Raw genomic sequence first — 27,800 nt, forward strand, 5'->3', positions numbered from 1 at the left:
AACCTTCCAGAAATTACGTCCTTGGCACTCGCTCAACACCCTCCGCCACCCAAGGGGTTAAACCCAACCCCCGAGAGCCTACCAAGAGGGTTATTCACTGTGAGGCAATGCCACCAACCCTGAAATAAGATGAAACAGAAAACAATTGCGTTTGCCAACTTGGCTAGGAACAAGGAAGGTTATTAGAAACATATTCCTATTTGCTGCTAATAGAAACAGGGCAGAAGAAAAACATTTTAAAAACTCCTTTTTGCTCGTTAATATATAAAATTTATAATATACAACAAATTTATTTGATCCGGAGATGCCAAATTCCCTTTTTCTTACAAATCCACTCATTAATGTTTTCAGCACCCCACGGTTACACCCTGCCATCAGCCAAGAAGGAGCGAGACAACCAAACCCATCCCAGCTTCTTCTGCTCTCCGCGTCGATTCTGGATGGTCCCAAGAGCAGCTGAGGCAGCAGGAGCCTGGCCTGCCACACAGAGAGATCACTCGTCATCCAGAGATCGCAGAGAGCTTCAAAACACCAATTAATGGTGGCTCCACAGCACTCCCAGGAGCTGGGTGGTAAGGGCAGAGTCACGGAATGGCGAAGCAACTTGGCCTCCGAAAGTCACGTCGCAGAGAAGCAACGGCAAAGCTGAGAGCAGGAAGCTGAACCCTGGCGACCCTCAGGCAAGGCCCACCAGCTCCACCTGCAGATTCAGACCAAGCAACCATCACTGGTGCCCAGGCAACCTCAAGGGGCAGCTGGAATGGGGCTGGCCGTGGGCACAGGCTGAGGCAGAAGAGCAGGACTGACTTCGCGTTGGGTGGGATGATGGGAAGGTGCAACGCCAGGCTCCGCAAAGGCCTCCAATCTTCTCTTCCAGGCCTTTCGACATCTCAGGGGTGAGCTTTACGCACCACACGCAAACATGTGGAAGAAGCCCCAGGGGCCTTTTCAATAAGGAAGAGCGGCTTTGGGAGGCTGCAAGCGGGAACGAAGAAGCAGTGTGCAGGGAGGCGTGCACTGCCTGCTGTTTTTCTACCTGAAATCACTCGCGTCCACACACAGCTGCTTCTCTCCCTCCCCTCCCCAAGCAAACGTGGCTTCGGGAAATGGGAGGGGAAGGCAACCCTTGCTGCAACCCTAAGTGCTTTTTGTTGAAGGAGATGGTCACTGATGCTTTCTTCTGCACCAAGCACGTGTTGTGCCCACCCATGTGCCCCATCACCTGCACTCCTGGCCGAAGGATTCAAAGAAACGCTATGCTAAGTATCACAGTCCAAGAAAAGGGCTTTCCCCTGTTGGACACCCCACTCTTCATTCATTAAGAAGAAAAGTTCAAAGAGTGCAAACTATGATGTGAATTAGGCATTCAAGAGATCGGAGGATCAGAGAACATTAACTCAGCTTCCTTGTTTCTTTCACCATGAAAAATAGTGATTGAAAATATCAATAACATACAGAAAACCATTTGTTACATCACAAGCAGAACTCTGATTTTGCACTCAGCATCCTACTGGCTTGTGAGGTGCTCAGGTTCGTTTATTTCTCAGTGATGTGGCTTCAAGATTTCTGCTGTGGTTTTTCTAAATTTAACCTGAACAAACTGTAGAAGTTACAGATAGGTAGCCGTGTTGGTCTGCCATGGTCAAAACAAAATTAAAAAAATCCTTCCAGTAGCACCTTAAAGACCAACTAAGTTAGTTCTTGGTATGAGCTTTCGTGTACATGCACACTTCAGGTATCTGAAGAAGTGTGCATGCACACGAAAGCTCATACCAAGAACTAACTTAGTTGGTCTTTAAGGTGCTACTGGAAGGATTTTTTTTATTTTGTTTTAAACTGTAGAAGGGAGAATTGAGTGGCCCCACAGAAAGCGACAAGGGAGCCCGGGGTGGAGAGCTTCTCACCATGGAAGACACACAACAGCCACGTCTTGGGTAGGAGATTCTGGCAGACAACAACGGAGTGTGAAAACAGAGGTTCTTTAGAATCTGCATTGCAATTCTTGTGAGCGGGTGGGAACATGGAGCACGTAGAAGGCTTGTGGAGAAGCAAGCCATTGCTTAGGGAATACTTTGACCCAGTGATAAGTTTAAAAGCATCTCAAAGCAACATGTCATTGAATTATCGGCTGCCACAAATGCTGCTGCCATCGCCGCCACTGTCCAATCCTCAACATCTCCATTACCTGCTGGACTGTCTTCTCGACTAGGGTTCCCTTGCACAACGTAGAAACAGCCAAGGGATTCAGGGCCGCCCTTGCAGCTGCTCTTCCTTAAGATGTCCAGTAGAATTTGAGGCTTGCCATTGTCAGGAAGCAAGGCCTCTCGTGGTCAAGACATTGGGCGGAGGAGAGATCAGGCCGTGACCCCACCAACGTTTTCTTATGAACGTTTGGCGCCTGCTTTTATTCATCTGTTTGGAGCTCACGCACCCCACCTTTCAGGCTGAACAATGAACCACCCAAGGCGGCCAACACAATAAAATCAAAACACAGTCACACCACAATGACTGAAACAGAAAGTGGCACACAAAAAATGAAAGGATAAAAATGGAGAGCAAAAAGGAGGCGGCAATAAGGAAACTGTGGCTTGTTTTGAACTTCAGCTCTTCCCTATTTATTGTGGTTTGTCTTTCTCACAATAAAACATCAGAAACCTTCCCTAAATATTAAGAAGTCAACCATGTTAGAGACCTAAAATCATTCTTGTTCACGACTGGTTGAGGTTTTTAATACAGTCAAGTGGCATATACGTTTTATGAAATAAGCAAATAAACAAAATAATTCTAAGGAGTCAGAAAACAGGGATTAGCTTTATCCATAGGACCAACACAAGCATGAGGTGGAGACTGTCTAAAGTAGCATTTCCTGATTGACTTGCCCCTCTTCTGCCAGTCTCTGAATTTGGGCTCATCCAAAAGGGTCACATTTCACCCACAGAAGAAGAAATAAGCAGCTCTCAAGACGCTTCAATGTCTTTCTCCGAAAAAAATTAAGAGGACAAATAGAAGCCACAGTTCAACTCTGGCTCGCCTTCTTCAGAGCTATGCAGACTGCATTGCAGGCAGCAAATTTCAGCACCACCACACAGGAGTTAGCAGAAGAAGCCCCAGGGTCGCCGTCCCCACTTCTTGAAAGATTTGAGACTATTTCAGAGGATGTTGGTTCTTGGACCACCAGCACTGATGGGGCGGCAAGCAGAGCTTGAGTGACACAGGAGGACTTGGAGGGAGAACCCAGCCATGTGAAAGCCAACTGCTCTGATGGTCCACAAGGACCACAAGACTTTTTCACCCGTCCATCCGCAGGGTACTGGGGAGCGCTCCTGGTTGAGGAGTATCCGAGGCACCGTGTAAATTGTATTTTGATGAAATGGTATGAATCAAGCCTATTTTTCATTTCCACCATAGGCCAGCCTTGGTCACAGAAAAATTCAAAACATACGCAACGCCAAAATTCAACGAGAGACCAAATGAAGGAAAGTCGCCAGGGTTCTGTGCTCCGGAATGAGGCGAGAATCACAATCAAAAGGAACACCAGGAGGAAATTGTGGCAGGAAAGAGCAGGGGGGGGCTCACAGCTGCCCAGCAGGACACCAGGTCCAACCCCTGGCAGAATCCCCCGTTCAGAAACAGGGATGGGGAGCGTCTCTCTTTGTGCCTGAGACCATCCTGGAGAGCCCCTTGCAAACCAGTAACACCCACACAAGCTCATCCCCAGGTAGACAGGCTGCTCAAACGTCACCTGAACCCTACACAAGTCTTAAGAGAAACTGTCTCATTTAAAGCCCTCCTTTTCTTTTCTTTTTTTACATCTGCCAAACTGAAAGGCAGAGTAAGTAGTACACGATAAAAGGCTCGCTATTACTACCATATGGGCTTGCAAAATAAATGGCCCTAAATTAAAAGACCATATGAGCAGAGGGCTCACCCAGGCCCATGCAGAACGCCTGTGCGGGCACAGCACGCATCAAGAGGCCTCGGACTGGGTGTCCTTCCCACCCCACCCCGGCCCCCATTTCATCGCTCAGCGCAGCTCAGACGAGCCTTTCAGCCCTCTCGGCTGCAGCAAGACATTTCCTTGCATGTCGTTTGGCAGATGTGGCTGCAGGGCTGCGCGCCAATTCGCCCCCCAGCCCTCCGTTTTAATCAGTATCGCATAAAGTTTAACACATGCTTTGAAATGCGCACCAGATTCAAAGCGCAGCCTCGAGGGGGTCTTGCAGAGTAACACAGACCATCCCAGCCACTGCTCCTCCTCCAGCTAAGCCGCTCTCAACTTTGGCTGAACCACCCGGACTGTCAACGCCAGCGCGCTGCCAACCGGAGGAAAGGTTGCGGGGTCAGAGCCGAAAACAAGCCTCCGAGAGGCTGGAGCGTGCTCAGGACAGGACAGGGTGTTTGTTTATACGGCTGTCTGCTCAGGCGGGAGAGCTCTCGGGAGGCCTCTTCCAGGGCCAGCTCACCTACCGGGAGCACAGAAAGGTGAGCCAGGCAAAGCCACATCAAATGCCCACAGAGCCACGGCTGGGAGGCCAAGCGCCAGGGGGTGCTGCCATGTCAGAAGCCACAGCTCGCCCCAAAAAACTGAAGACACAAAGCAGAGCTGGAGGGCTCTAGAGGCAAGCTAGATTGCGCACCACTTGGTACAAGACTCTTTAGCTCCCCTCATTTATCCCCCCTGGGACTGGCGAGGGGGCATGGGGGGAGGGTGGGCAAAAGGGAGGGGAAAGCCTGGGCTCCCGCTGGATGTTGCTGGCTGCTCTAGGCAGCCTCCCTATGGTGGCGAAGCAGCAGGCATTGAACAGAGAGGAAAAAGCTGCCCAGTGGGAGGTCCAAGGGTGACTCAGCTGGGCGAGGGGGCACCTCTTGCCTTTTGCTAGCTCCGTGGCTGAGCTGGAGGCTCAGTGTGGGCGGCATGTTGCAAAAGCTGGTTTCGTGGCAGCTGCTTCAGATGCTCTGCAGCTCCTCTCCTGGGTCAGGAGCTGAATGAGTGGCAGGAAGCACAGGACGGGAATGCTATTCACTGCTTTATTTTAATCGATTGCTTGTTTTTATGCATATTGTATTATTTACCGTATTTTTTGCACCATAACACTCACTTTTTTCCTCCTAGAAAGTAAGGGGAAATGTCTGTGCATGTTATGGAGGGAATGCCTACGGGTGGCATGCCTACGGATTTTCCTCTAAAAACTACGGGCGTGTTATGGTCGGGTGCGTGTTATAGAGCGAAAAATACGGTATATGATGTTCGCCGCTCTGAGTCCAAATATTATTATTATTATTATTAAACATTATATACTGCTCTTCATCTGAAGATGTTGATGAGGATATATATGCATTCCTATGTATTTATATACCCTGCCTTTTTCTCTGACAGGACTCAAGGCAGCTTACAGATAAAAATAATAACTGCTAAAAACACAGGAAAGCATATCATTAAAATAAATGTTGATACAAATTGAACTATATACATCTAGATAATCTGTTTAAAACATACAGATAATTACAATAAAAGCAGCATGGCACCAGCCCTTTCGTTAGAAGCAGTCAGTTCTGAGAGGCCTGTTGGAACAAGGAAGTCTTCGCCTGCTGATGGAAAAACAGCAAGGATGGAGCCAGTCTAGCTTCTCTAGGGAGGGAGTTGTCTGGGAGGAGCCACCACAGAGAAGGCCCTTTCCCACGTCCCCACCAAGCATGCCTGTGAGGGTAGCAGGACCGAGAGAAGGGCCTCCCCCAAAGATCTCAAAACTTGGGCAGATTTAGATGAGGGAATACGGTCTTTCAGATAGCTTGGACCAAAGCCATGTAGGGCTTTATAGGTCATAACCAGTGTGGTGTAGTGGTTAAGAGCGATAGACTTGTAATCTGGTGAACCGGGTTCGTGTCTCCGCTCCTCCGCATGCAGCTGCTGGGTGACCTTGGGCCGGTCACACTTCTCTGAAGTCTCTCAGCCCCACTCACCTCACAGAGTGTTTGTTGTGGGGGAGGACGGGAAAGGAGAATGTGAGCCGCTTTGAGACTCCTTTGGGTAGTGATAAAGCGGGATATCAAATCCAAACTCTTCTTCTCTTCATAACCAGCACTTTGAATTCTGCCCAGAAAGAGACCAATAGAGAGTAGTCTGCTCCCTGTAACCAGCACCAGTCAACACTCTGGCTGAAGCTCTTTGAGACAACTGAAGCTTCTGAGCCCTTTCCAAAGGCAGCCCCATGTAGAGCGCATGACAGTAGTCCAGAAGGGATGCAACTCAGGCGTGAATCACTGGGGCTTCAATTCACCCTTTAAGCTTCAGTGGAGCAGATCTGGCAACTTGGAGCTTTCCGTGGTGCTGCAACTACTGGCCTGCCTTGCCCCCCAGTCAGGACACAACAGCCCCTGAATGACCGTGGGAATAAGATGGCACCCTGGCCACGTCCCAGGGGTACCAAGAAGGAGCGCCAGGCATGCCCTGATTTTCAAAGAGCTCTAGCACTCGTGTTATCTTGATCAAGGCTGCATGGGGATTAGGGCTCCACTGAATTCGAGGTGAGAGAAGAGGCAGCCTCTCTCTCCATTCCGTGCAAAATGCAAGATATTCACCCGCTCAGAATAAGTTATGCTGGAGGAGGGGGGACCCTTAGTTATATACTGGCCCTTCTGCTGAGGAATTTCAGCTCGGGTTGGACACAGCTGAGCAGCACAAGGTAGGCCATGTTCACGCGCATGGCTCCGATTATAATCCTTGGTGCCAAAGGCATCACTCTCATGAGCCTTTGCAGAGGCCTTGATTTCCATAGAAGAGGCCACCGCCTACATAGTAAGATTTATGAAAGTGGCCAGCTCCCCTAAGCCTATCCACGCCCACAGCAAACCACACTCACAGCTTGCAATGGTGGGGTGATTCTCTAATTCAAACACATCCAACTACAGCCATGAAGAGGCCGTTCCTCCCCAGGCTACAAAACCCATTTTCCTTGGAGAATAAAGACGAGGGGGGATGGGGAGGGGGAAACAGAGACACAGCAGCACCTCCTGAAGAAAATCTATGCGAATTTCCCCTCGTCTGTTCGTCTGTGCCATTAAACCATCAAGCCACAAGGCTTTCCCAAGTCTTAATGTTTCAACTGAATTTAAAAAATCTCCATTTTCAAACAAAATGCAAGGTTTGGGCTCACTGCAGTGTTTTGCCACACAGCAGTCATCCTGGCACACGCTGGCAGAGTCAGGCCACATGAATGGCATGCTAAGAGTTGCTGTGAAAGGGACGCCCTTTTACACAGTCGTTTTGCAAGCTGTGCAGCAGGTCAATTCGTTTTGGATGCTCCCATATTTCTCAAGCTGCGAGCCGTCTAACGAAGAGATGACTCCTCAAGCCACACATGAGACAGAGAAGGGTCCCAAAGAGAACCGGTGAGCTACGCGAGGAGGAGAGTGCAGAGGCTGAGCACTTGGCAAGCAGACTCCTGCTCAGCCACTGCTGGCATTGCTGTAAGGGGGTAGGTGCTATCTATGAAAGCGGCGTCAGAGACAGGAGGTGAAGGCGAGATCCTTGAGTCTCGGCGATATCCACACGTTGGCATGTTTTTCTGGGAAGTTGGCTGAAATGCCCCGAGAGCCAGAAAAGGGAGATATGTGGCTGGGAGTGGAAGGAGCTCCCCTAAAACCAAAAGCAGAGCTGTGGCCATCTTGTGTTTTCTGTTACAAAAGCAGCAATAGTTTGGCCCTTTCTGGCTGAAACAACAACAGGTCATTTGGGGTGGGGTGGGGGGTTTGCAGCACCTGGACTGCCCAGTTTGGTTCACTAATCATCAAGGGCAGGCATAGGCCAACTCGGCCCTCCAGATGTTTTGGGACTACAACTCCCATCATCCCTGACCACTGGTCCTGTAAGCTAGGGATGATGGGACTTGTAGTCCCAAAACATCTGGTGGGCCGAGTTTGCCTATGCCTGATCAAGGGCCTCATCCCAGGAGGCTTCACTTTTTATCCCCATGTGCTCCCCATGGGCCAGGGTGTCCAAAAGTGGTTGACAGTGACAACCTCCCCACACAGGTCAACGAGACCCTGCAGGGAATGGATAAAGGCCATGGGGTGGGAAAGCGCCTGGGGTGGGAATGAACTGTGGGAGGCATGGTGTGATAAATGTCATTAGGAACCATGAGCCTCGGGAATCAAGGGCCTTGGCCATGTACAGAGTGGAGCTCCCTCGCCAGCGAGAAGCATCTGTGTTGAATCAGATGATTCCACAATACAACAATTTTTCACATTTTATTATTCCTGGTAATGGTAATTGATGATGAACAAATGTTGGTTATATACTGATGTTCCTTTTATACTCGTAAGGATCTGGGTTGGAGGAAGTGACAGTGAGGGGTCAGTGAACTCAGAAACATGGGGAACCCTGTGTTAGGCCAACGCTGGGGACCAGCCCCAGAAGGAAGCTCCGGGGGACTCTGAACAAGGGGACTTCTCAGGAGGGCTTCTCGCGGAGAGAGGGGAGGGGAGCAATCCTACAACCAGATCCTGAACCCAGAAGTGAAACTATTCCCACCTAGGGAAGCACACCTGGAACCACAGCCTTGAAGCGGCGGCTCTGCCATTTGGGAAGGTAAGAAAAAGAGCCGGCTGGATCAGGCCAGGGTTCAATCCAGCCCATCCTCTCGCAGTGGCCAGCCAGATGCCTGTGAAAAAGCAGCAAGCAGGATTCAAAAGCAAGAGCAGTGCTCTCTCCTCCTGAGGTTTCCAGTATTCAGAACAATCACAGCCTCTGATCATGGAAGCAGAGCATGTTGACTGTGGCAAGTGGCCATCAATCAATCTCTCCTCCTCAATGAATTTGTCTCATCTTCCTTTGAAGCCATCCAAGTTGGTGGCCATCACTGCCTCCTGTGGCAGGGAGTTCCAGAGTTTAATCATGTGCCGCTGTACCTCCTTTTACAAAGAGAGCCTGGTGCTAAAAGCCCCCCCCCAAAAAAAAGTCCCCCTCCCCTTCCCTGCTTGCTGTCCTCTGCCCATCCCTGCATTCCACAATATGGGGCCCTTTGGAGCAGAAGACTCCTCTGAAGAGAAGCCCACTAGAGCTCGGCCACTAATCACAGGCAACTCCTGCGGCCCGGGAGCCAGGTGCTTGCCGCCTGGGGCCGAGGGTCCCCCCGCAATGTGCCTTCCGCCCGAGCCCATGTGGCCAGCAGGGGCGTGTGGGTGAGATCAATGGGAGGGAGCCTGAGGGTTTTGCAGTTTCTTTTCTGAGGTCATAAAAACAATACGGAGGAGTACCTGTTAATACATTTCTATAAATTATAAGAGTGTTATAAACACAGACTTAAAGGAATAGAATTCCCGTTAAGCAAACATGTGAGGTTTTCCGCAGAAAGCCAAGTAGCGTTCAAATAAAGAGCCTTTATGATAATAAGCACATTTGTGCTCTGATCCTGTGATGTGGAGTGAAATGGAACCGGAGGGAAAACAGAGAGGCACGAAACCCTCCAGCAGCACTGCGTGCCCAGAGATCGGGAACATGTTTGCGTCTGCAAATCTGACGATCACCACCACCTCCCCACCAACACACTCACACACCCGGTCCCCCGACGCTCGGCTTCCTCTCCTTTCCAAGAATTTCTACCCAGATCCTTCATCATCTGCTTCCATTTGTAGAGATGGAACTCGCTGCCCTTCCTGCAAGCCAGACTTTGGTCCACCTGGCCAAGGGCTGCTTGGTCCACCCAGAGACTTCAAGAGAAGGCCTTTCCAAGCTCCGTTCTCCAAAACCCCTCAAACCCAAGTTCAACCCAGGGACTGTGGTCTTCTGAATGCAAATGCCATTGGTTTTGCCACCAGGCAATGCCTTCTTGCCCCCATCTGGAAGCCAAGACCCCCCGCCGCCACCCCCCATGTACGAGGATAGGATGGTTTGTGAAAACAACCTGCCCCGGCCCAGAAGCACTTGCTAGCTAAGAACCAGCCTAGCTAAGGGAAGAGATCCAACGTCAGGCAGCTTCAAATACAGCACTGCAGCTGGGCTTAGAGGGCTCTCTGGTCCAAGGCCCATCCACAGGGAAGCGGCAAGGGCTGCAGGGTCTTGTCCAGTTCCCTCATTAACTTACAGCAAGCAGCAAAGCCTTCTTATAAGACCAAGCCAGGCTCTGCTCCTTGTCTATGACCTGGTGGACCCACCATTCCTCCAGGTATACGAGGGACTCACAGAAGCCAAGATCTCCTGAGGAGCAACACGTCCAGATCTGAAGCACTGAGCTGGGAGACCAGGATGCAGCCCCTTCGACTCTTCCACGCTTGGGTCTGAGGGGCGAGGCAACAGCTTCCTGCTTCTTCACAGAAGACATGTTATTCAGCAAAGCTCAGACGATTCAGTCGCTGCTGGTGTGAACAGCCACTGCCCTTATTCTGCATACATTTAAGCACCAAGTGGATTGTCACAAATGGCATCACCTGCATCCCAACACCTCTTAACTACAACTGTTACCTCCCCCCCCCCCCCCCGTTACATTCATTTGTAGATATGCACCTGTCCCAGTGCATCTGAAGAACAGGGCTCTTCAGGGACCACAAGACCCTGCTCTGAGGCAACAGGCTCACACTGGAGATCATCCCATGCTCTGTGCCCTGGCCATGCACGCCTGGTGGGAGGATGCGCCTCTTCACCCCAGGTGGGGTGCTGACCTATATTTAGGAATGGGGGGAAATGGGGGGAAATGGGGGGAAATAAGCGAAAAGTTTCCGCATAGTCAGGGACCTTCTCAGGCACACAGAAGCGAGCAAGTGAGTGAGTGAGTGTGCTTGTAAATGTAAAAGGGCAAAGTCTTAAAAAGAATGAAAACCCCAACCTGACAAGGATCTGTGGGCTTTTGAGACTAATGGGATGCCGAGGTATCGCTTGAGTGGGGGCGGGGAGCAAACTGGAGGGTGGAGAGAAAAGGGGGTCAGCCTTTTCAAGTGGAGTCAGGGATGGGGAGGGGGTGCATTCCACAAAGTTACAGAACACACAAGAGACAGTAACTCAAAGGAAGGTTCAGGGCAAAAGGCAGACATGTTAGAATTCCTGCTCCATGGTTGCAGTCATGGGACTCTTGTCTTTCACATGACATGGTATGTTTTGACTCCACAAAGTGGGAAGTGACAGATACAGGATGTTTGTGTTCCTGTGTTCCGTGAAGTGGGATTATTGTCCTTTGTTCTTTTTCTCTTTGCTGTCTGATGCTAGAGAGAGGGGGAGGCATGTTGCAGTGCTCCGTGTGTGTTTATATGTAAATAAAGTAGATGAGCCAAAGTGCTGAGTTGCTGAGGTGTGTTACGCAAAGCTGCGAAGACTCAGCGGATCCCTAAGTGTGCCGATGTCTGTTGGCATCGGTCGCTGTGATGTTCAGGCTGAAGAAAGCTTTTGAAGCTACCGAACAAAAGACCAGGAAGGCGAGAACATGCTAGTTGGGCTTGTGTCTCTGCCAGGGACCTACTTGAGTGTAGGCCGAGCTCATGACAACATTTTCCCTCTCCCACTGATTGGACATCTCCCCCCCCCCCAATACAACCACAAAATGCTCAGGTCGGGGGTAAGAAGCCCTATAGCACAACATGTTCTTCCTTCCCCTTCCCCAGGCCCACCAGAGCAGGACACGGCCCAAGGCAAGTTCAGCCCGTAGACGCACTCCACCCGCATCCTACTGGGTGAGCGGCATGACTTGGCTTACTTTGGGATGCTGCTACTAGAAGGAAAGATTCATACCCCACCTTCTGAACCCAAGAGGCCAACACGTTTTCCATATTATTCTTGCCTGTATTGGGCTGCTTGTGCACCAAAGTTCAACTCTATTCGGATAATTTATCAGTCACTTCAAACGTGAGCTCCCAGTGATCGAAAAATATACATAGAATCATAGAATCATAGAATCCTAGAATCATAGAGTTGGAAGAGACCACAAGGGCCATCGAGTCCAACCCCCTGCCAAGCAGGAAACACCATCAGAGCACTCCTGACATATGGTTGTCAAGCCTCTGCTTAAAGACCTCCAAAGAAGGAGACTCCACCACACTCCTTGGCAGCAAATTCCACTGTCGAACAGCTCTTACTGTCAGGAAGTTCTTCCTAATGTTTAGGTGGAATCTTCTTTCTTGTAGTTTGGAGCCATTGCTCCGTGTCCGCTTCTCTGGAGCAGCAGAAAACAACCTTTCTCCCTCCTCTATGTGACATCCTTTTATATATTTGAACATGGCTATCATATCACCCCTTAACCTCCTCTTCTCCAGGCTAAACATGCCCAGCTCCCTTAGCCGTTCCTCATAAGGCATCGTTTCCAGGCCTTTGACCATTTTGGTTGCCCTCCTCTGGACACGTTCCAGTTTGTCCGTGTCCTTCTTGAACTGTGGTGCCCAGAACTGGACACAGAACTCCAGGTGAGGTCTGACCAGAGCAGAATACAGTGGCACTATTACTTCCCTTGATCTAGATGCTATACTCCTATTGATGCAGCCCAGAATTGCATTGGCTTTTTTAGCTGCCGCGTCACACTGTTGGCTCATGTCAAGTTTGTGGTCAACCAAGACTCCTAGATCCTTTTCGCATGTACTGCTCTCAAGCCAGGTGTCACCCATCTTGTATTTGTGCCTCTCATTTTTTTTGCCCAAGTGCAATACTTTACATTTCTCCCTGTTAAAATTCATCTTGTTTGTTTTGGCCCAGTTCTCTAATCTGTCAAGGTCGTTTTGAAGTGTGATCCTGTCCTCTGGGGTGTTAGCCACCCCTCCCAGTTTGGTGTCATCTGCAAATTTGATCAGGATGCCCTTGACTCCATCATCCAAGTCGTTGATAAAGATGTTGAATAAGACCGGGCCCAAGACAGAACCCTGTGGCACCCCACTAGTCACTCTTCTCCAGGATGAAGAGGAACCATTGATGAGCACCCTTTGGGTTCGGTCAGACAGCCAGTTACAAATCCACTGAGTGGTAGCATAGTCAAGTCCGCATTTTACCAGCTTCTTTACAAGAATATCATGGGGCACCTTGTCAAATGCCTTGCTGAAATCAAGGTAGGCTACATCCACTGCGTTCCCTTCATCTACCAGGATTGTAATTCGGGTCAAAAAACGAGATCAGGTTAGTCTGACATGACTTATTTTTCAGAAATCCATGCTGAGTATTGGTGATCACAGTATTCCTTTCTAGGTGCTCACAGACTGTTTGCTTAATGATCTGCTCCAGAATCTTCCCTGGTATTGATGTCAGACTGACTGGGCGGTAATTATTTGGGTCCTCTATTTTCCCCTTTTTGAAAATAGGGACAACATTTGCCCTCCTCCAGTCTGCCGGGACTTCACCTGTTCTCCAGGAATTCTCAAAGATGACTGCCAGTGGTTCTGAGATCACATCTGCCAGTTCTTTTAATACTCTTGGATGCAGTTCATCTGGCCCTGGAGACTTGAATACATCTAAACTAGCCAAGTATTCTTGTACTATCTCCTTAGTTATTCTGGGCTGTGTTTCCTCTGCTGAATCATTTGCTCCAAATTCTTCAGGTCGGGCATTGTTTTCTTTATCGGAGAAGACTGAGGCAAAGAAGGCATTGAGGAGTTCAGCCCTTTCTGTGTCCCCTGTTTGCATTTCGCCATCTTCTCCTCTGAGTGACCCCACTGTTTCTTTGTTCTTCCTTTTGCTACGAACATACCCATAAAAGCCTTTTTTGTTGCTTTTAACCTCTCTAGCAAGCCTGAGTTCATTCTGTGCTTTAGCTTTTCTGACTTTGTGTCTACACGTGCTGGCTATTTGTTTGAATTCCTCTTTGGTGGTTTCCCCCCTTTTCCATTTTTTGTACACATCCTTTTTTAATCTTAACTCAGTTAAAAGTTCTTTAGATAGCCACCCTGGCTTCTTTAGGCACCTTCCATGTTTCCGTCTCATTGGTATTGCCTGAAGTTGTGCTTTTACTATCTCCCTCTTAACAGACTCCCAGCCATCATGAACTCCCTTTCCTTTTAGTATTACTGTCCATGGGATATCACCCAGCACTTCCCTAAGTTTTATGAAGTTGGCTTTCTTAAAGTCAAGAAATTGAGTCCTAGTATGCTTGGCTGCTCCTTTCCGCTGTATAGTAAACTTCAGAAGAGCATGATCACTCGCGCCTAATGATCCTTCCACTTCTACCCCACTAACCAGGTCATCAACATTGGTTAGGACCAGATCTAAAATGGCTGTTCCTCTTGTTGCTTCTCCACTTTCTGGACAACGAAGTTGTCTGCAAGGCCAGTGAGGAATCTGTTTGACCTTATGCTCTTGGCTGAGTTTGACATCCAGCAAATATCCGGGTAATTGAAGTCCCCCATTACTACTATCTCCCTTCCTTTTGCATGCTTGGCCATCTGTTCCAGGAAGGCATCGTCTATGTCCTCCGTTTGGCTTGGGGATCTATAGTAAACTCCCACAATGAGGTCCCTGTTATTCTTCTCTCCCTTAATTTTGACCCAAATGCTCTCACTTTGGCTTTGACATCATCATGCTCTCCTTTGACATCATCGCTTCTGCTCCCAAGCAGCTCCCATTCCTCTCCAAAAAGGGTTGCATGGGAGGCATGGCTGTGCTGAAGATCTTAGCACCTTCTTAGCCTCAGGTCATCCACTCACCAGGACTCTACGAGAATGCAGGCACCCATCTCACAGTGGGCAGCACCGTGTAACTCAGGGGGCCCGCAGACTCCCAGCTGCAAAGCCGGCCTGCCATTGCCACTGCCAAAAGCCTGACAAGCAGTAAGACAAGGATGTCGCCTGCACGAACAGTTAAATCTGATTTTCTACAAAGTATACACAGAAAAGGCGGTGGGGGAGCCCCAACAACTTCCATCTGCATTGCAGGAGATTACACAAGGTTTGAAAATCTTCAGCTTGCGGATAATTAGAAACACCGCCCAAGCGGCACTTTTAAACATTGTTCCGGGCCACTGAGAGGCCAGCCATCAGCATCTGGAATGAGAGCAGCATTCAGCGAACATGTCATTCCATCCACCACATTCTCAAGCGAGAGGGGGGTGGGATGGCGCACCAGTGGCTCTGCACACATGGCTCTGGGGAGGAAGAAGAGCACAACTGGCCTGGAAACAGAGCCCAAATGGAGCCCAGGACCAGCAATGTGCCACTTGCCAGGGCAGCAGCTGTGGCGACAGCAGGGATTTCAACACACAAGCAGCTGAGGAAAACTTCATTAGCCTCTCCCCAGACACAGGGAAGCCACTGCCAGCAGGCAAGGGCATTTCCCCACTGAACATCAAGGCAACTAGCGGCCCCCAGACGAGGGGCACAGAGGCATCACCTGGGCACGCCTCTCTTAGGCACGAGGGATTGCAATAAGCAGACAGCCACCCATCCAGGGACAGGGTGTTGCTGAGCACCCTCCTGGAAGAAAAAGAACCCAGGAAGCTGTTCTCAACTGCGGAGATGGGGAGGAAGAGGAGGCAAGCTGTCCGGAGGAGGGGGATAGAGATGGTGAGGGGCCAAGAGACCCCATGGGAAACGGCTGCAGGTATTGCGCATGTTTAGAATAGAGAAGAGGCCATTCATTTACTCTTTATTTAAAATGTATCCCATTCCATGGCCCCAAGAGGTTCCCAAAGTGGCTTACAGATATATTCTCCAAATAAAACCACACTAAAATCTAGTAGAGGAAAACAGAAACGACGCAGTGCCCATAGGGAGCCAGGACTTCCCAGGCAGCATTCCCTGGTTCTTCCCGGGTGTGATGCCCGGCAACAGTTCCCACCCTCGGTGGCCAGGGAGTGGGGCTGAGCGCCTGGACTCCATGCTGAAAGCAGCCTCGTCCTGCTGGAAGCTGGCACTTGGCAGGAACGCTCCCCCTCCAGGGTCCTCTGGGACAAGGGCGTGGGGCTGAGCAGCTGGATCCGGAGGCAACATCATGATGGCTTTCTTCAAGTATTTGAAGAGCTGCAGCACAGATGGTGGGGCAAAGTTTTCCTCTGCTGCTCGGGAAGGTAGGACCAAAACCAAAGGGTTTCGAATTAACAAGAAAGGAGATTTCAACTCAATGTTAGAAAGAACTTCCTGACAGCAAGGGCTGCTCAACAGAGGAAAGGATGGCCTCAGAAGGTGGCTGACTCTGCTTTGTTGCTGGTAAGAGCGTAAGAAGAGCCTGGCTGCTGGATCAGGCCTAGGGGGGTCTCTCCATCATCCTGTTCAGAAGCCCCGAAGCTCGACTTGAGAGCAACAGCTCCCTCTCCACTTGCGTTCCTCAGGAAATGACGCCCTGCCAGTGCACAGCCATCATAGCTGGCAGCCCTTGCTAGCCCCCTCCTCTTCCTCCATGAATGTGCCCAATGCTCTTTTACATGCCATCCAAGCTGGTGAGCATCACTATGTCTTCGTGGTTTAGGATTTGCATGGGAGAAAACAGAGTTCATGTGCCTTTAACAGCTGCACCTCCACAATCACGACTGGCAGGACGCAGCTGACTTCCCAGAGCAAGCATGAGATCGTCCAGGAAGAAGAAGCAATTATTGTTCTGCTTCTACTTTCGCCATGTCCCTCTCGAAATTCAAAGTGTGCCCACTGGTCCAAAGAGGTTGGCAGCCCTTGAACTACAGGAAAGAATTCTGCTGCGCAGTCAACCATGTCCAAAGGTGGGTTACAAAGCAAGCCTGGGTCACCAAGTGCAGAGACCCAGGAGAAAGAGGCACAAGAGGCAAAGTCACATTTCAGATCAAGGAAAGCACCAATGAAGCCTTAGATCAGGGGTCGGCAACCTAAGGCCCATGAGCCACAGGTGGCCCATGGGGGTCGTTTAACTGGCCCACGAGCCGCCCCCAAAATGAGCTGCCCGCTCGGTGAGTCCCTGTGAGCTGCGCTAAACTGGCACAGCACAGCACGGGGACTCGCTTCCGCAGTGCTGGAAATTGCGTCTGCGCATGTGCAGACGCCAAAATTCACGTCTGCACAGATACCGAAAATCGTGGGTGGGCGCACTCACTCACATGCGCGATCCAGCCCACGGAGGGATCTCTGCTGGAGTGAACTGGCCCAGGCGGGATAAACCTTGCCAACCCCTGCCTTATATCATATAAGCCCTGTGGGGATTGAGAGCTAATGGGAAATTAGCTAAGGGCAGAATAAACTCTGAAACATATCACCATTCTTAAGACACAGATCTTAATACAGTGGTACCTCCAGTTACGAACTCAATTCATTCCGGAGGTCCGTTCTTAACCCGAAACCGTTCTTAACATGAGGCGCGCTTTCGCTAATGGGGCCTCCTGCTGCTGCCGCACCACCGGCACATGACTTCCGCTCACATCCCAGGGCAAAGTTCACAACAAGGAGCATCTACTTCCGGGTTAGCAGAGCTCGTTACACGAAGCGTTTGTAAGGAGGATGGTACGTAACCCGTGGGGGGGGGGGGTTGCTGTTGTTTGTTTGTTACTATGGCATGAATTTTGTGTTTTTATATTGTGAACTGCCCTGTGGTCCTCAGATGAAGGACAGTATAGAAATTTAATAAATAACAGTAATATCTGTGAAGATGACTGCAAACCCAGGACGGCCTTGGGTTAGGCTTCCAGTTCCAGGGCTCCTGGCTACCTGAGCAATGCACACAAAGGCAGCATTGCAGGCTTCCAAGTGACCCCTGGAAAACCTTTACCTTTGGGGTTCTCCGTTGAAAATTATACCAAATGCCTCGCTTTGAGAAAATGCTTTACCCACGGGGAAGAGACCACACCAATCTTACGGGGGGGGGGGGAATCCTTCTTTTCCTCATGTAACTGCACTGCATCTAGGCGAAGGAGAGTGAACAAGATCTTGCAGCAGTGCATTTTAAGTGGCCTTGGAAAGCAGCAGGGGAGCGCGTTGGTGCAATCCTCATTCATTTCCGCGGAGACTGAGCAGGGGATGCTCTCAGTCGACCTCGGCATCAGTAAACAACAGGAGTCCGTGGTGAATCGGAAAGGGGAAGCGACCCAGAGAGCTCCCCGGTGGATGCTCCTCAGAGAGAGGCAGCGCTCACTCTCATCCGCCTGCCTGAAGAGGCAGAGCGGACACTTTTGGCCGCGGAAACTAACTTTATCCGATAATGACTTCTGGAGTGGTTATTCTTGGCCTCTGATGCAGGAGGCTTCCTGGAGGCTCAGGCTGGATGCTCAGAGGCAGCACTGTTTGGAGCGACCCCATTCACATGCCTGGCATACCTCAGCTGCTACGCTATATAATAAAAATACATACCGGATACCATCAAGTGTTAAAGAGATGTAACTCACTCCCAACAGCCCTCTCCCAGGCCAGATCTAAGAAACCCACGGAGGGCAAGGAGGTCAGAGTCCAAGGCAAGTTCAGGACACTCAGGTAAGGCATGTGACTAGACAACATAGAATGAAAAATCATATGCATGGTAACAAACAAAAACCAACCCACCCACACAGACACACAGTTTAAAAGGCCATAGATTAAATACCCAAAGGCCTGGGAGGAATGTTTTCGCCTGTCGTGTAACAAAGGTGCCAGGCAAACCTCCCTGGTGAGAGCATCCCACAAGCAGGGAGCCACCACAGAAAAGGCCCTGTAAAAGACAAGCACATTTGCCAGTAATTCCAGCGCTGTTGACAATTGTAAACATTGCCTTGCCCCACCCCTTTAAAAATATTTGTCCTTGCTCAATGTTCAAGTCAATGTCACATTTTTAAAAAACAACAACACAATTTTAATTGGTTATAAAACTGCTCTGGTAATTGGAAGGAGATGGAAGAGGTGGGATTGTAGTTTCATGGCCACTGGCCAATAAGCCCTGTGCACCATGGGCTTCTGCTGCAATTTGGCACAACCAGTTTTCCCTGAGCTTCACCCTAGAGAGGAACAGATGCGCTTAAGCACAGCAGAGTGCCTGTACTTCCAGAATGCAGCAACTGCCATTTGCATCTGTGTTTATTTGCACATAGCCTTAAGGAACTGTTTTCATCCAGCGCAGGAAGCAACTCTTTTTTATGGGGCAAAGGAAAACCTTCCAATATTCCACAGCACAATTTATCCCACAAGTTGCTACCAGCTTCCACCTCCCAAACACACAAACAATGTCCTGTTTGGAAGGCGGAATGAACACTTGCCCAACACCGCTGAAAGCTGTCCAAAAATGGTGCAACATGTAGCACTCGGATCACCACAAAACAATTCTTTCAAGTGGCATCAGGGTTCGTGTTAACCAACATCGGCTGCCTTGGCCTGTTTGAAGAAATCCAGCACAATCCATGTGGTGCGAGCCGAGATGCGCTGAGTGTTCTCTCTACCACAACAGCCAGCATCTGCCAATAGCTGCTTATCGGTGCCAGGAGCTAATTTCAGGGGGAGATGCAATCGTCCAACGGAGAGAGCTGCCAACTGTTGATGACCAAAGGAAGCCTCCGCCTTGCCCTAATTGCATTGCATGTAAGGAACTGTTCCTTTGTTCAGAGCCATCAGTGGAAGAACTGTGTCCCTACGGAGCTCTAAAAACGCTTCTCCGCAAACGGTTCCAGTCCACAACAGGCAAACCTTCGCCTCAATTCAACTGGACATGCTGCTTTTGCCATCTTACTTCTGTTCTTGTGGAGCACCTGTGAAATGTCGCCTTAAAGTGGCTTTTGCCCCAGACTCCACAGGCTTCCATGGGATTCTAAAGCTAAAGGTTTGGGGGACTCTCTTGCCTGGATTGGAAAAGCACAATCCCTACAGTTCGGGCATCAAGCCTGCTGTGCTCGTCACAACTGTATATGTCACATTTCCCAGTTCAAGTCTACACCACGGAATGAGGGGCTGTGTTGATTCACAGGCAGAGCTGGGAAGGGGGACCAGATGCTCGTACAATTAACCTTGAAGCAACAATACATTCCGTTCCTCAGTGAAGACCAACCCAAAGCCAACCAAGCAGCTGTCAGCTAGGGAAGAAGACAGCCAAACATCTGCACAGACTCATCTTGATGCTGCCAGTGCTTCAGCGTTTCTGGAAGAGATGGCATGGGCTGGGAGTCGGGGGCACTGGACCTCAGGGTCAAGACAGTTTGACAAGTCTGACATATTGATAACCGGAGGAATTGCAGGCAATGAAGCAGGTCGATGATTAGAGCACAGGCAACAGAAATCTCACTCAAGACAGCAAGTTTCCGGGCACAATTCAAAGTGTTGGTGCTGACCTTGAAAGCCCTAAACGGCCTTGGCCCAGTATACCTGAAGGAGCATCTCCACCCCCATCGTTCTGCCTGGACACCGAGATCCAGCTCCGAGGGCCTTCTGGCGGTTCCCTCCCTGCGAAAAGCCAAGTTGCAGGGAACCAAGCAGAGGGCCTTCTCGGTAGTGGCGCCCGCCTTGTGGAACACCCTCCCATCAGATGTCTAGGAAATAGGAAACTATCTGACTTTTAGAAGACATCTGAAGCCAGCCCTGTTTAGGAAAGTTTTTAACATTTGATGAAACAAAATAAAAAGATTCCTTCCAGTAGCACCTTAAAGACCAACTAAGTTAGTTCACTAACTAACTTAGTTGGTCTTTAAGGTGCTACTGGAAGGAATCTTTTTATTTTGTTTTGACTATGGCAGACCAACACGGCTACCTATCTGTAAGTAACATTTGATGAATTATTGTATTTTAATATTTGGCCAGATGGGTGGGGTATAAATAATAAATTATTGTTGTTATTATCAGTGCCCAACATGTGACGCAGTAAAAAAGGCATACATCAGTGCCCAACATGTGACGCAGTAAAAAAGGCATACTTTGCTGAATAAACTGCATCCTCAAATAGCTGTACAGCAGAACCCTTCAGGTTGGTTCGGAGGCTGCTGTTTCTGGAGGGCCCATCACTAGACCCCCGGAAGGCCTGCTGTGACATGTTTGCCCAGCACTTTAAAGTCGCTTGCCTTTGAAACACTCTTGATGCTATGGATAAGGCAGTTCCTAGAGAAGTATCCAGTCTTAATCTTGCCCTGTTGGGAAGGACCAATTTCAGTTAACGTGGACTGATGACACAGCAAGGTGCTTGCAAGTAACGAGCCCAACTAAATGTCCTCTCGATTCCTGGCCCTTATGGCTAATTAAATCTAGCCACCACAGTATGAGAAGTTGGATTCAATGTTTGAGGAAGGAAGGTGCAAATGATCTATTCCTCTTTATTTATTAATTTATTGATTGCCTTCTACAAAACCATCTCAAGGCAAGGCACAATTCAAACAGCAAAGAACAAAAATAAATTCCTGTAATATCACCAAGTCAACCTATTGCTGATCTTAAGCTGGCCACTGTGGAACACAGAAACTTCTACTGCAAAGCTATCAAATTGCAACTTAATAAAAATGGAAATTCTATTCATTTGTATCTGAAGAGAGAGAATAGTTTTCTGTATCACTACAGGTGCTAATATACTCAGCAATTTTAAGAAGACTTTGTTATCAATTATTGCTGTTGCAAAGAGTTAATTTGAACATATTTAAACTCTAACTGAACTGCCACAGATTGCACCTTTTTCCTTTATGCCCAGGTCAACTGAGGATCACACTCCATGCATCTAATAGTCTGCAAAAGATTGTGCCATAATAAAACTGGCTAGGGTGCTGCAAAGCTCTTCTTAGAGCGAAAAGCTATCTAGGCACTGGCAACAGCCTGTTCAGGTTATTGCAGTTTGAACAACCAGCAGCTGCCTTTGACAATACAGTAGTTGAAGATCTTCAACTGAAGAGTGGCTAGCTAACATTTTGAATAAATGAATGAAGAGTCCAGCTCATGGTGTGGTTCTCCAAGAAGAAGCAAAAAGAGGCTGAATTCAAGCCTTCTTTGCCTTGATCACCTAAGCCAAGAAGGGAAACCATTCTGTTAACAAGAGATTTTTAGGGGGCTTGCTCACCCACTGATGAAAAAGCCACCGGAAGAAACAAGCAAAAAATACAACGGCAAAACCAAAGTGTTCTCTTGCTTCTCGGTTACTGGGAAACAGCTTCAGCTGGACAGGGATTGCCTTTGCGGATGCATTCCCCGCCAGTCGGGCACCAAAAGACAAATGAAAGCTATTAGTACTTTCCACGAGCCCAACACAGAGCAACTTTTCCAGAAACATGGTTGCGTTCGTGGCCAAACATTAAATATTTCCATAAACAATCAAGCTTCTAACTGTTTGCATCAGGTAAACCCGGGTCATTTTAATAAGACCAATTTAAATTCCAAGAGACAAAAGGCACTTCCTAGATCTTTAATACCTGCAACAGTTTATGAGCTTTCATGGGCTTGAAAGGATCACCATGGTCTGTCTTTGATAGAGAAAGCCATTCTGGTGGGCTGGTCCATCAAAAGAGACTATGGAGAACACCTGGGTTATTAATGCACAATGGAAGAATCTATGGGTTGTATTCAACTAAGTACTACTCAGAGTAGACCCATGGAAATTAAGGAGCCTACATTAGTCATGTCCATTAACTTGAATGAATTGATTATGAGTAGGACCAGCATTTGGGACTCAGGTGGCGCTGTGGTCTAAACCACTGAGCCTAGGACTTGCCGATCAGAAGGTCGGCGGTTCGAATCCCCGTGACGGGGTGAGTTCCCATTGCTCGGTCCCTGCTTCTGCCAACCTAGCAGTTCAAAAGCACGTCAAAGTGCAAGTAGATAAATAGGCACCGCTCCAATGGGAAGGTAAACGGCGTTTCCGTGCGCTGCTCTGGTTCGCCAGAAGCGTCTCAGTCATGCTGGCCACATGACCCAGAAAAACTGTCTGCAGACAAACGCCGTCTCCCTCGACCTGTAAAGCAAGATGAGTGCTGCAACCCCAGAATGGCCAACAGAATCTGACAGGGACACAACTCTACTCGGAACCTGAAGCTGGAACCATCCTGGATTACTTTATGTTTACTTATTTAAAATCACTGACGTACTGCTTAAAATTTCAAAATTGTCTAAGCAGTGATCATGTGGGTAAGAGGATTGTATGGACTAAAATTCAAAGCTCTGTGAGAAGGGCCTGCCACATGCCCAGGACTCAAGAGAAACAAAAGCACTGCTCTGCCAAAGGTTCTCAGTACTGGAAATATAAAGTCTGGCCATTAAACCTTCCAGGGCTAGTTCTGAGGAAAATGGATTTTGGGGGGGGGGGGAATTAAAGGCGATAGAAGCTATATATCCTGAATGACGAGCAAATCTTATTGTAAAAAACATTATCTCTGAGGGATGCAAAGTTATGAAAGGAACCAGGCAAAGGTGCCCCTTGTCCCTGTTCCTGTTTATTTTGATTTTGGATGCACTGACACAAAAGATAAGGAATAATGACAAAAAGGGGTATAAAATGGACCAACAAAATTGTAAGTTAAAAGCATACACAGATGAAGTAGTTTTGGCTCTGGAAAACCCACTAGAAAGTTTTTGGAAGAAATAAAGGAGTTTGGTAACTTCGCAGGTTTTTAACTAAACAAACAAAAAACAACAATGCTAGTCAAAAATATGGATGCTCAACTCACAAAAGATTTGGAAAGAATTAGTGGTATAAAGAGTGAAAATAAAGTAAAATATCTGTGGATATGGTTAACTGTGAATAACCACAATATCTTTAGTAACAATTACGCAAGGGTTTGGAAATAAATTAGGAAAGATTTGCAAATTTGGAGTAAAATGCAATTGTCACTGTTGGGTAAAATTTCTGCTATAAAAATGAATATACTCCCAAAGATGCTATTTCTATTTCAAACAGTACCTATAATTAATGATATTTAAAATTTTAAGGACTGGCAAAGAAAACTGATTTTTGTCGATTCTTTGAAATCTTTGAAAGGAAAAGTTTTTCTTTGTTGCATCGTTTTTATTCATGTTTTGTTGATGTGGAATGCTATCAGAAAAGCAAATAAATAAATAAATAATTTAAAAAAAAAAAAAATCACCTTTCAGTGCTAACACATTGGAGGCAGCCTGAGAATGGGCCTTTGCTATTATTACTTCCTATTCACTGGTGAGACTAAAATCTAAGACTACCCCAAAGAAAATTCATACCATGCAAAACCTTACAGGAACCAGTCCAAGGCGACCTCCTGGGGGAGCCAGTACCAATGGTTCCTACCAGAGGGCCAATTGATGGGAACCGCAAATGAACTTTAAGGGAGGGAATACGTGAGGAGCTCCTGTATTCTCATGCAGACTAAGGCCACCACCTCAAGAGGTTCAGGGCCACTGCTAAGGAAGTGGGATCCTGGCTTTTGTCCCCCAAAAGACTTGCCCAGTTTAACTCTTCTTATGCAAATGGCTAAGTGGTCTGAACTGGAGGGTGTCTCTTTTCAAACTGAAGTTCAGAACCATTAAGGTGGAACCATCCCCTTAGTAAAAGTTTGACTGTAATAAATAAAGCCCCTTCATGGATCACTGCCTTGCCGTGGTGAAGGGGCTTGAAGAACTCCAAGAAGCTATGAGCCATGCCATGCAGGGCCACCCAAGATGGACAGGTCATGGCCGAGGGTTTAGACTAAATCTGATCCACCTGGAAAAGAAACTGGCAAACCACTTCAGTATTTTGGCAAGAAAACTCCATGGACATAAAAAAGGAGAAGCTCTGAGAAGAAAGTGAAAGTTTCCAAGGCATTCTCTGGTTCATGGGGTCACAGAGAGTCGAACAGGACTAAGAGGACGAAATAATAATAATAATAATAATAATAATAATTTATTATTTATACCCCGCCCATCTGGCTGGGCCTCCCCAGCCACTCTGGGCGGCTTCCATAAAAAACCAAAAATACAGTAAAATATCACATGTTAAAAACTTCCCTGAACAGGGCTGCCTTAAGATGTCTTCTGAATGTCAGGTAGTTGTTTATTGCTTTGACATCTGCTGGAAGGGCGTTCCACAGGGCGGGGGCCACTACCGAGAAGGCCCTCTGCCTGGTTCCCTGTAGCTTTGCTTCTCGCAATGAGGGAACCGCCCGAAGGCCCTCGGAGCTGGACCTCAGTGTCCGGGCAGAATGATGGGGGTGGAGACGCTCCTTCAGGTATACTGGACCGAGGCCGTTTAGGGCTTTAAAGGTCAGCACCAACACTTTGAATTGTGCTCGGAAACATACTGGGAGCCAATGTAGGTCTTTCAAGACCGGTGTTATATGGTCTCGGCGGCCGCTCCCAGTCACCAGTCTAGCTGCCGCATTCTGGATTAGTTGTAGTTTCCGAGTCACCTTCAAAGGTAGCCCCACGTAGAGCGCATTGCAGTAGTCCAAGCGGGAGATAACCAGAGCATGCACCACTCTGGCGAGACAGTCCGCAGGCAGATAGGGTCTCAGCCTACGTACCAGATGGAGCTGGTAAACAGCTGCCCTGGACACAGATTTGACCTGTGCTTCCATGGACAGCTGTGAGTCCAAAATGACTCCCAGGCTGCGCACCTGGTCCTTCAGGGGTACAATTACCCCATTCAGGACCAGGGAATCCTCCACACCTGCCCGCCTCCTGTCCCCCAAAAACAGTACTTCTGTCTTGTCAGGATTCAACCTCAATCCGTTAGCCGCCATCCATCCTCCAACCGCCTCCAGGCACTCACACAGGACCTTCACTGCCTTCACTGGTTCTGATTTAAAAGAGAGGTAGAGCTGGGTATCATCCGCATACTGATGAACACCCAGCCCAAACCTCCTGATGATCTCTCCCAGCAGCTGCATGTAAATGTTGAAAAGCATGGGGGAGAGGACAGAACCCTGAGGCACCCCACAAGTGAGAGCCCAGGGGTCTGAACACTCATCCCCCACCACCACTTTCTGAACACGGCCCAGGAGGAAGGAGCGGAACCACTGTATGACAGTGCCCCCAGCTCCCAACCCCTCAAGACGGTCCAGAAGGATGTTATGGTCGATGGTATCAAACGCCGCTGAGAGATCCAGCAGAACTAGGAAACAGCTCTCACCTTTGTCCCTAGCCCGCCGGAGATCATCAACCAGTGCGACCAAGGCAGTTTCAGTCCCATGATGAGGCCTGAATCCCGACTGGAAGGGATCCAAATGGTCCGCTTCTTCCAGGCGTGCCTGGAGTTGTTCGGCAACCGCTCGCTCAATCACCTTGCCCAAGAATGGAAGATTTGAGACTGGCCGCATCTAAAGATGGTTTTTTAAGAAGCGGTTTAATAACCGCCTCTTTCAGCGGGTCTGGGAAGGCTCCCTCACGGAGGGAAGCATTCACCACCCCACGAAGCCCATCGCCCAGTCCTTCCCGGCTAGCTTTTATAAGCCAGGATGGGCAAGGATCCAAGAGACAGGTGGTTGGTTTCACTCGTCCAAGCAGCCTGTCCACATCCTCGGAGGTAACAGATTGGAATTGATCCCACTCAACTTGACCAGACAGAACTCTAGCACTCTCCCGCCCCGGTCCTGCTCCCACGGTGGAGTCTACTTCTTCCCGAATCTGAGCGATTTTATCTGCAAAAAACTTTGCAAAATCATTGCAGGAGAACATGTGGCCCGTACTGGGCCCCGATGTTGCAGGTGGTTCCGCTAAATTGTGAACCACCTGAAAAAGTCTCCTGCTGCTGTTTTCTGCAAATGCAATAGAGGCGGTGAAGAAATTCTTCTTCGCCGTCGCTATCGCCACTTGGTAGGCTCGACGTTGAGCTCTAACCTGTGTCCGGTCAGATTCGGAATGAGTGCCAGTTATCTATTCCCTGTCTCAGAATACTTGCATCAGAAATGTAGCTTCTTTGGCCATTGGTGCACACCACACTCCATCTAAGGAAGAAGGCTGGATTATATTGGTCACTAGTGCCGACAGAAGTGTGAGGAGCTCCCACAGTCCCCCATCCAACCAGTGACATGGGGCAGTCACAAGCAACGGAAGGGACAGAAAAGGAGCCTCTCCTAACCAGGAGCTCCACAGTGACATCCATGGCCATCTGCAAACCACAGGTGCTTCAAACATCGAAAGGAGACCACTCCGCTCAACATGGCACCCGCCTAGTGCTCATGGCTCAGCTCACCTGCTTCATTGCTGTCTCGCCAATTTTGTCCGAGTGCTTCCGGATGCTCTCCAGGAAATCTTTGAGGTCGGACATGGAGACTTCCTTGATCTCCTCGTGCAGTTTTGGAATGTTGTCCACCATGACCTTGCAAAAGCGATAATGGCTCACTTGAGGCAAGTGCAGATGCTCCAGGTGCTCCAGGGTCTTCAGGGCAGGGTAGTGTCTGGAAGAGAAGACCAACGCTCATCAGAAGCAGGAAAGATCACTCAATTCAACAGCTTCCCAGAAGATGGTGGTCAACTGGCAGAACTTTGGCCTTCTAAAACGAGAGACACCCGGGTCCCATACAGCTTCTACAGTTCAGCTGACACCCAAGCCTACTCACCCCACCCTTGTGTCTATCGGCCTACAAGTGGGAAGACAAACTGTATAAGTACTCATGGCTCCTTCTTGGGAAAAGGCTCTGGTTAGCATATAGCCCATTTTGCCAGTGAAGAGGGGCCTGTCACCCACCACCATGATGGGACTTCTTGGAACAAGAAGCCCAAGGAACAAGAGCTGTACAAAGTTAGGCAGAATGGCAGCCTTGCTATCAGAACTAGGTTACAGAGGCAGAGGAGGAGCCCAGGGAGAAATGAAAGTTGCAAGTTAGAGAGAAGGGGCAAAGGCACTGACATCCTCGACCAGAAAGAGGGAGAGGGTTTCTGGACATAGAAAAGGGGAGGCAAGTCAGTGGAAGGATTCAAGGAGACACAAAAGGTGAACCTAGCAGCGGGCAGAACAATAATTCTAGCCAACACATTTTGAGTCAAAGTGAAGCATATCATGATTGGGCAAAGAAAAATTGCAAGCAGGGGACACAATCCAAGAGGACTCTCTTGCACAAACTTCTTTTATATCA

The 27,800-nt window shown here is 48.8% G+C and overlaps 1 protein-coding gene across 2 annotated transcripts in view; it reads right to left on the reverse strand.

Annotated features, from left to right (window-relative positions):
- EXOC6B (exocyst complex component 6B) overlaps positions 1–27,800 on the reverse strand; it is a 218,729-nt gene that overhangs the window by 156,257 nt on the left and 34,672 nt on the right. For both annotated transcript variants that reach the window (XM_081876792.1, XM_081876793.1), the window contains one exon: positions 26,918–27,122. In XM_081876792.1, the coding sequence (XP_081732918.1) occupies positions 26,918–27,122 (205 nt within the window). The remainder of the gene's footprint in view (positions 1–26,917; positions 27,123–27,800) is intronic.

Source organism: Podarcis erhardii, assembly GCF_964252035.2.
Source record: "Podarcis erhardii genome assembly, chromosome: 9".
Classification (NCBI taxonomy): Eukaryota; Metazoa; Chordata; class Lepidosauria; order Squamata; family Lacertidae; genus Podarcis; species Podarcis erhardii.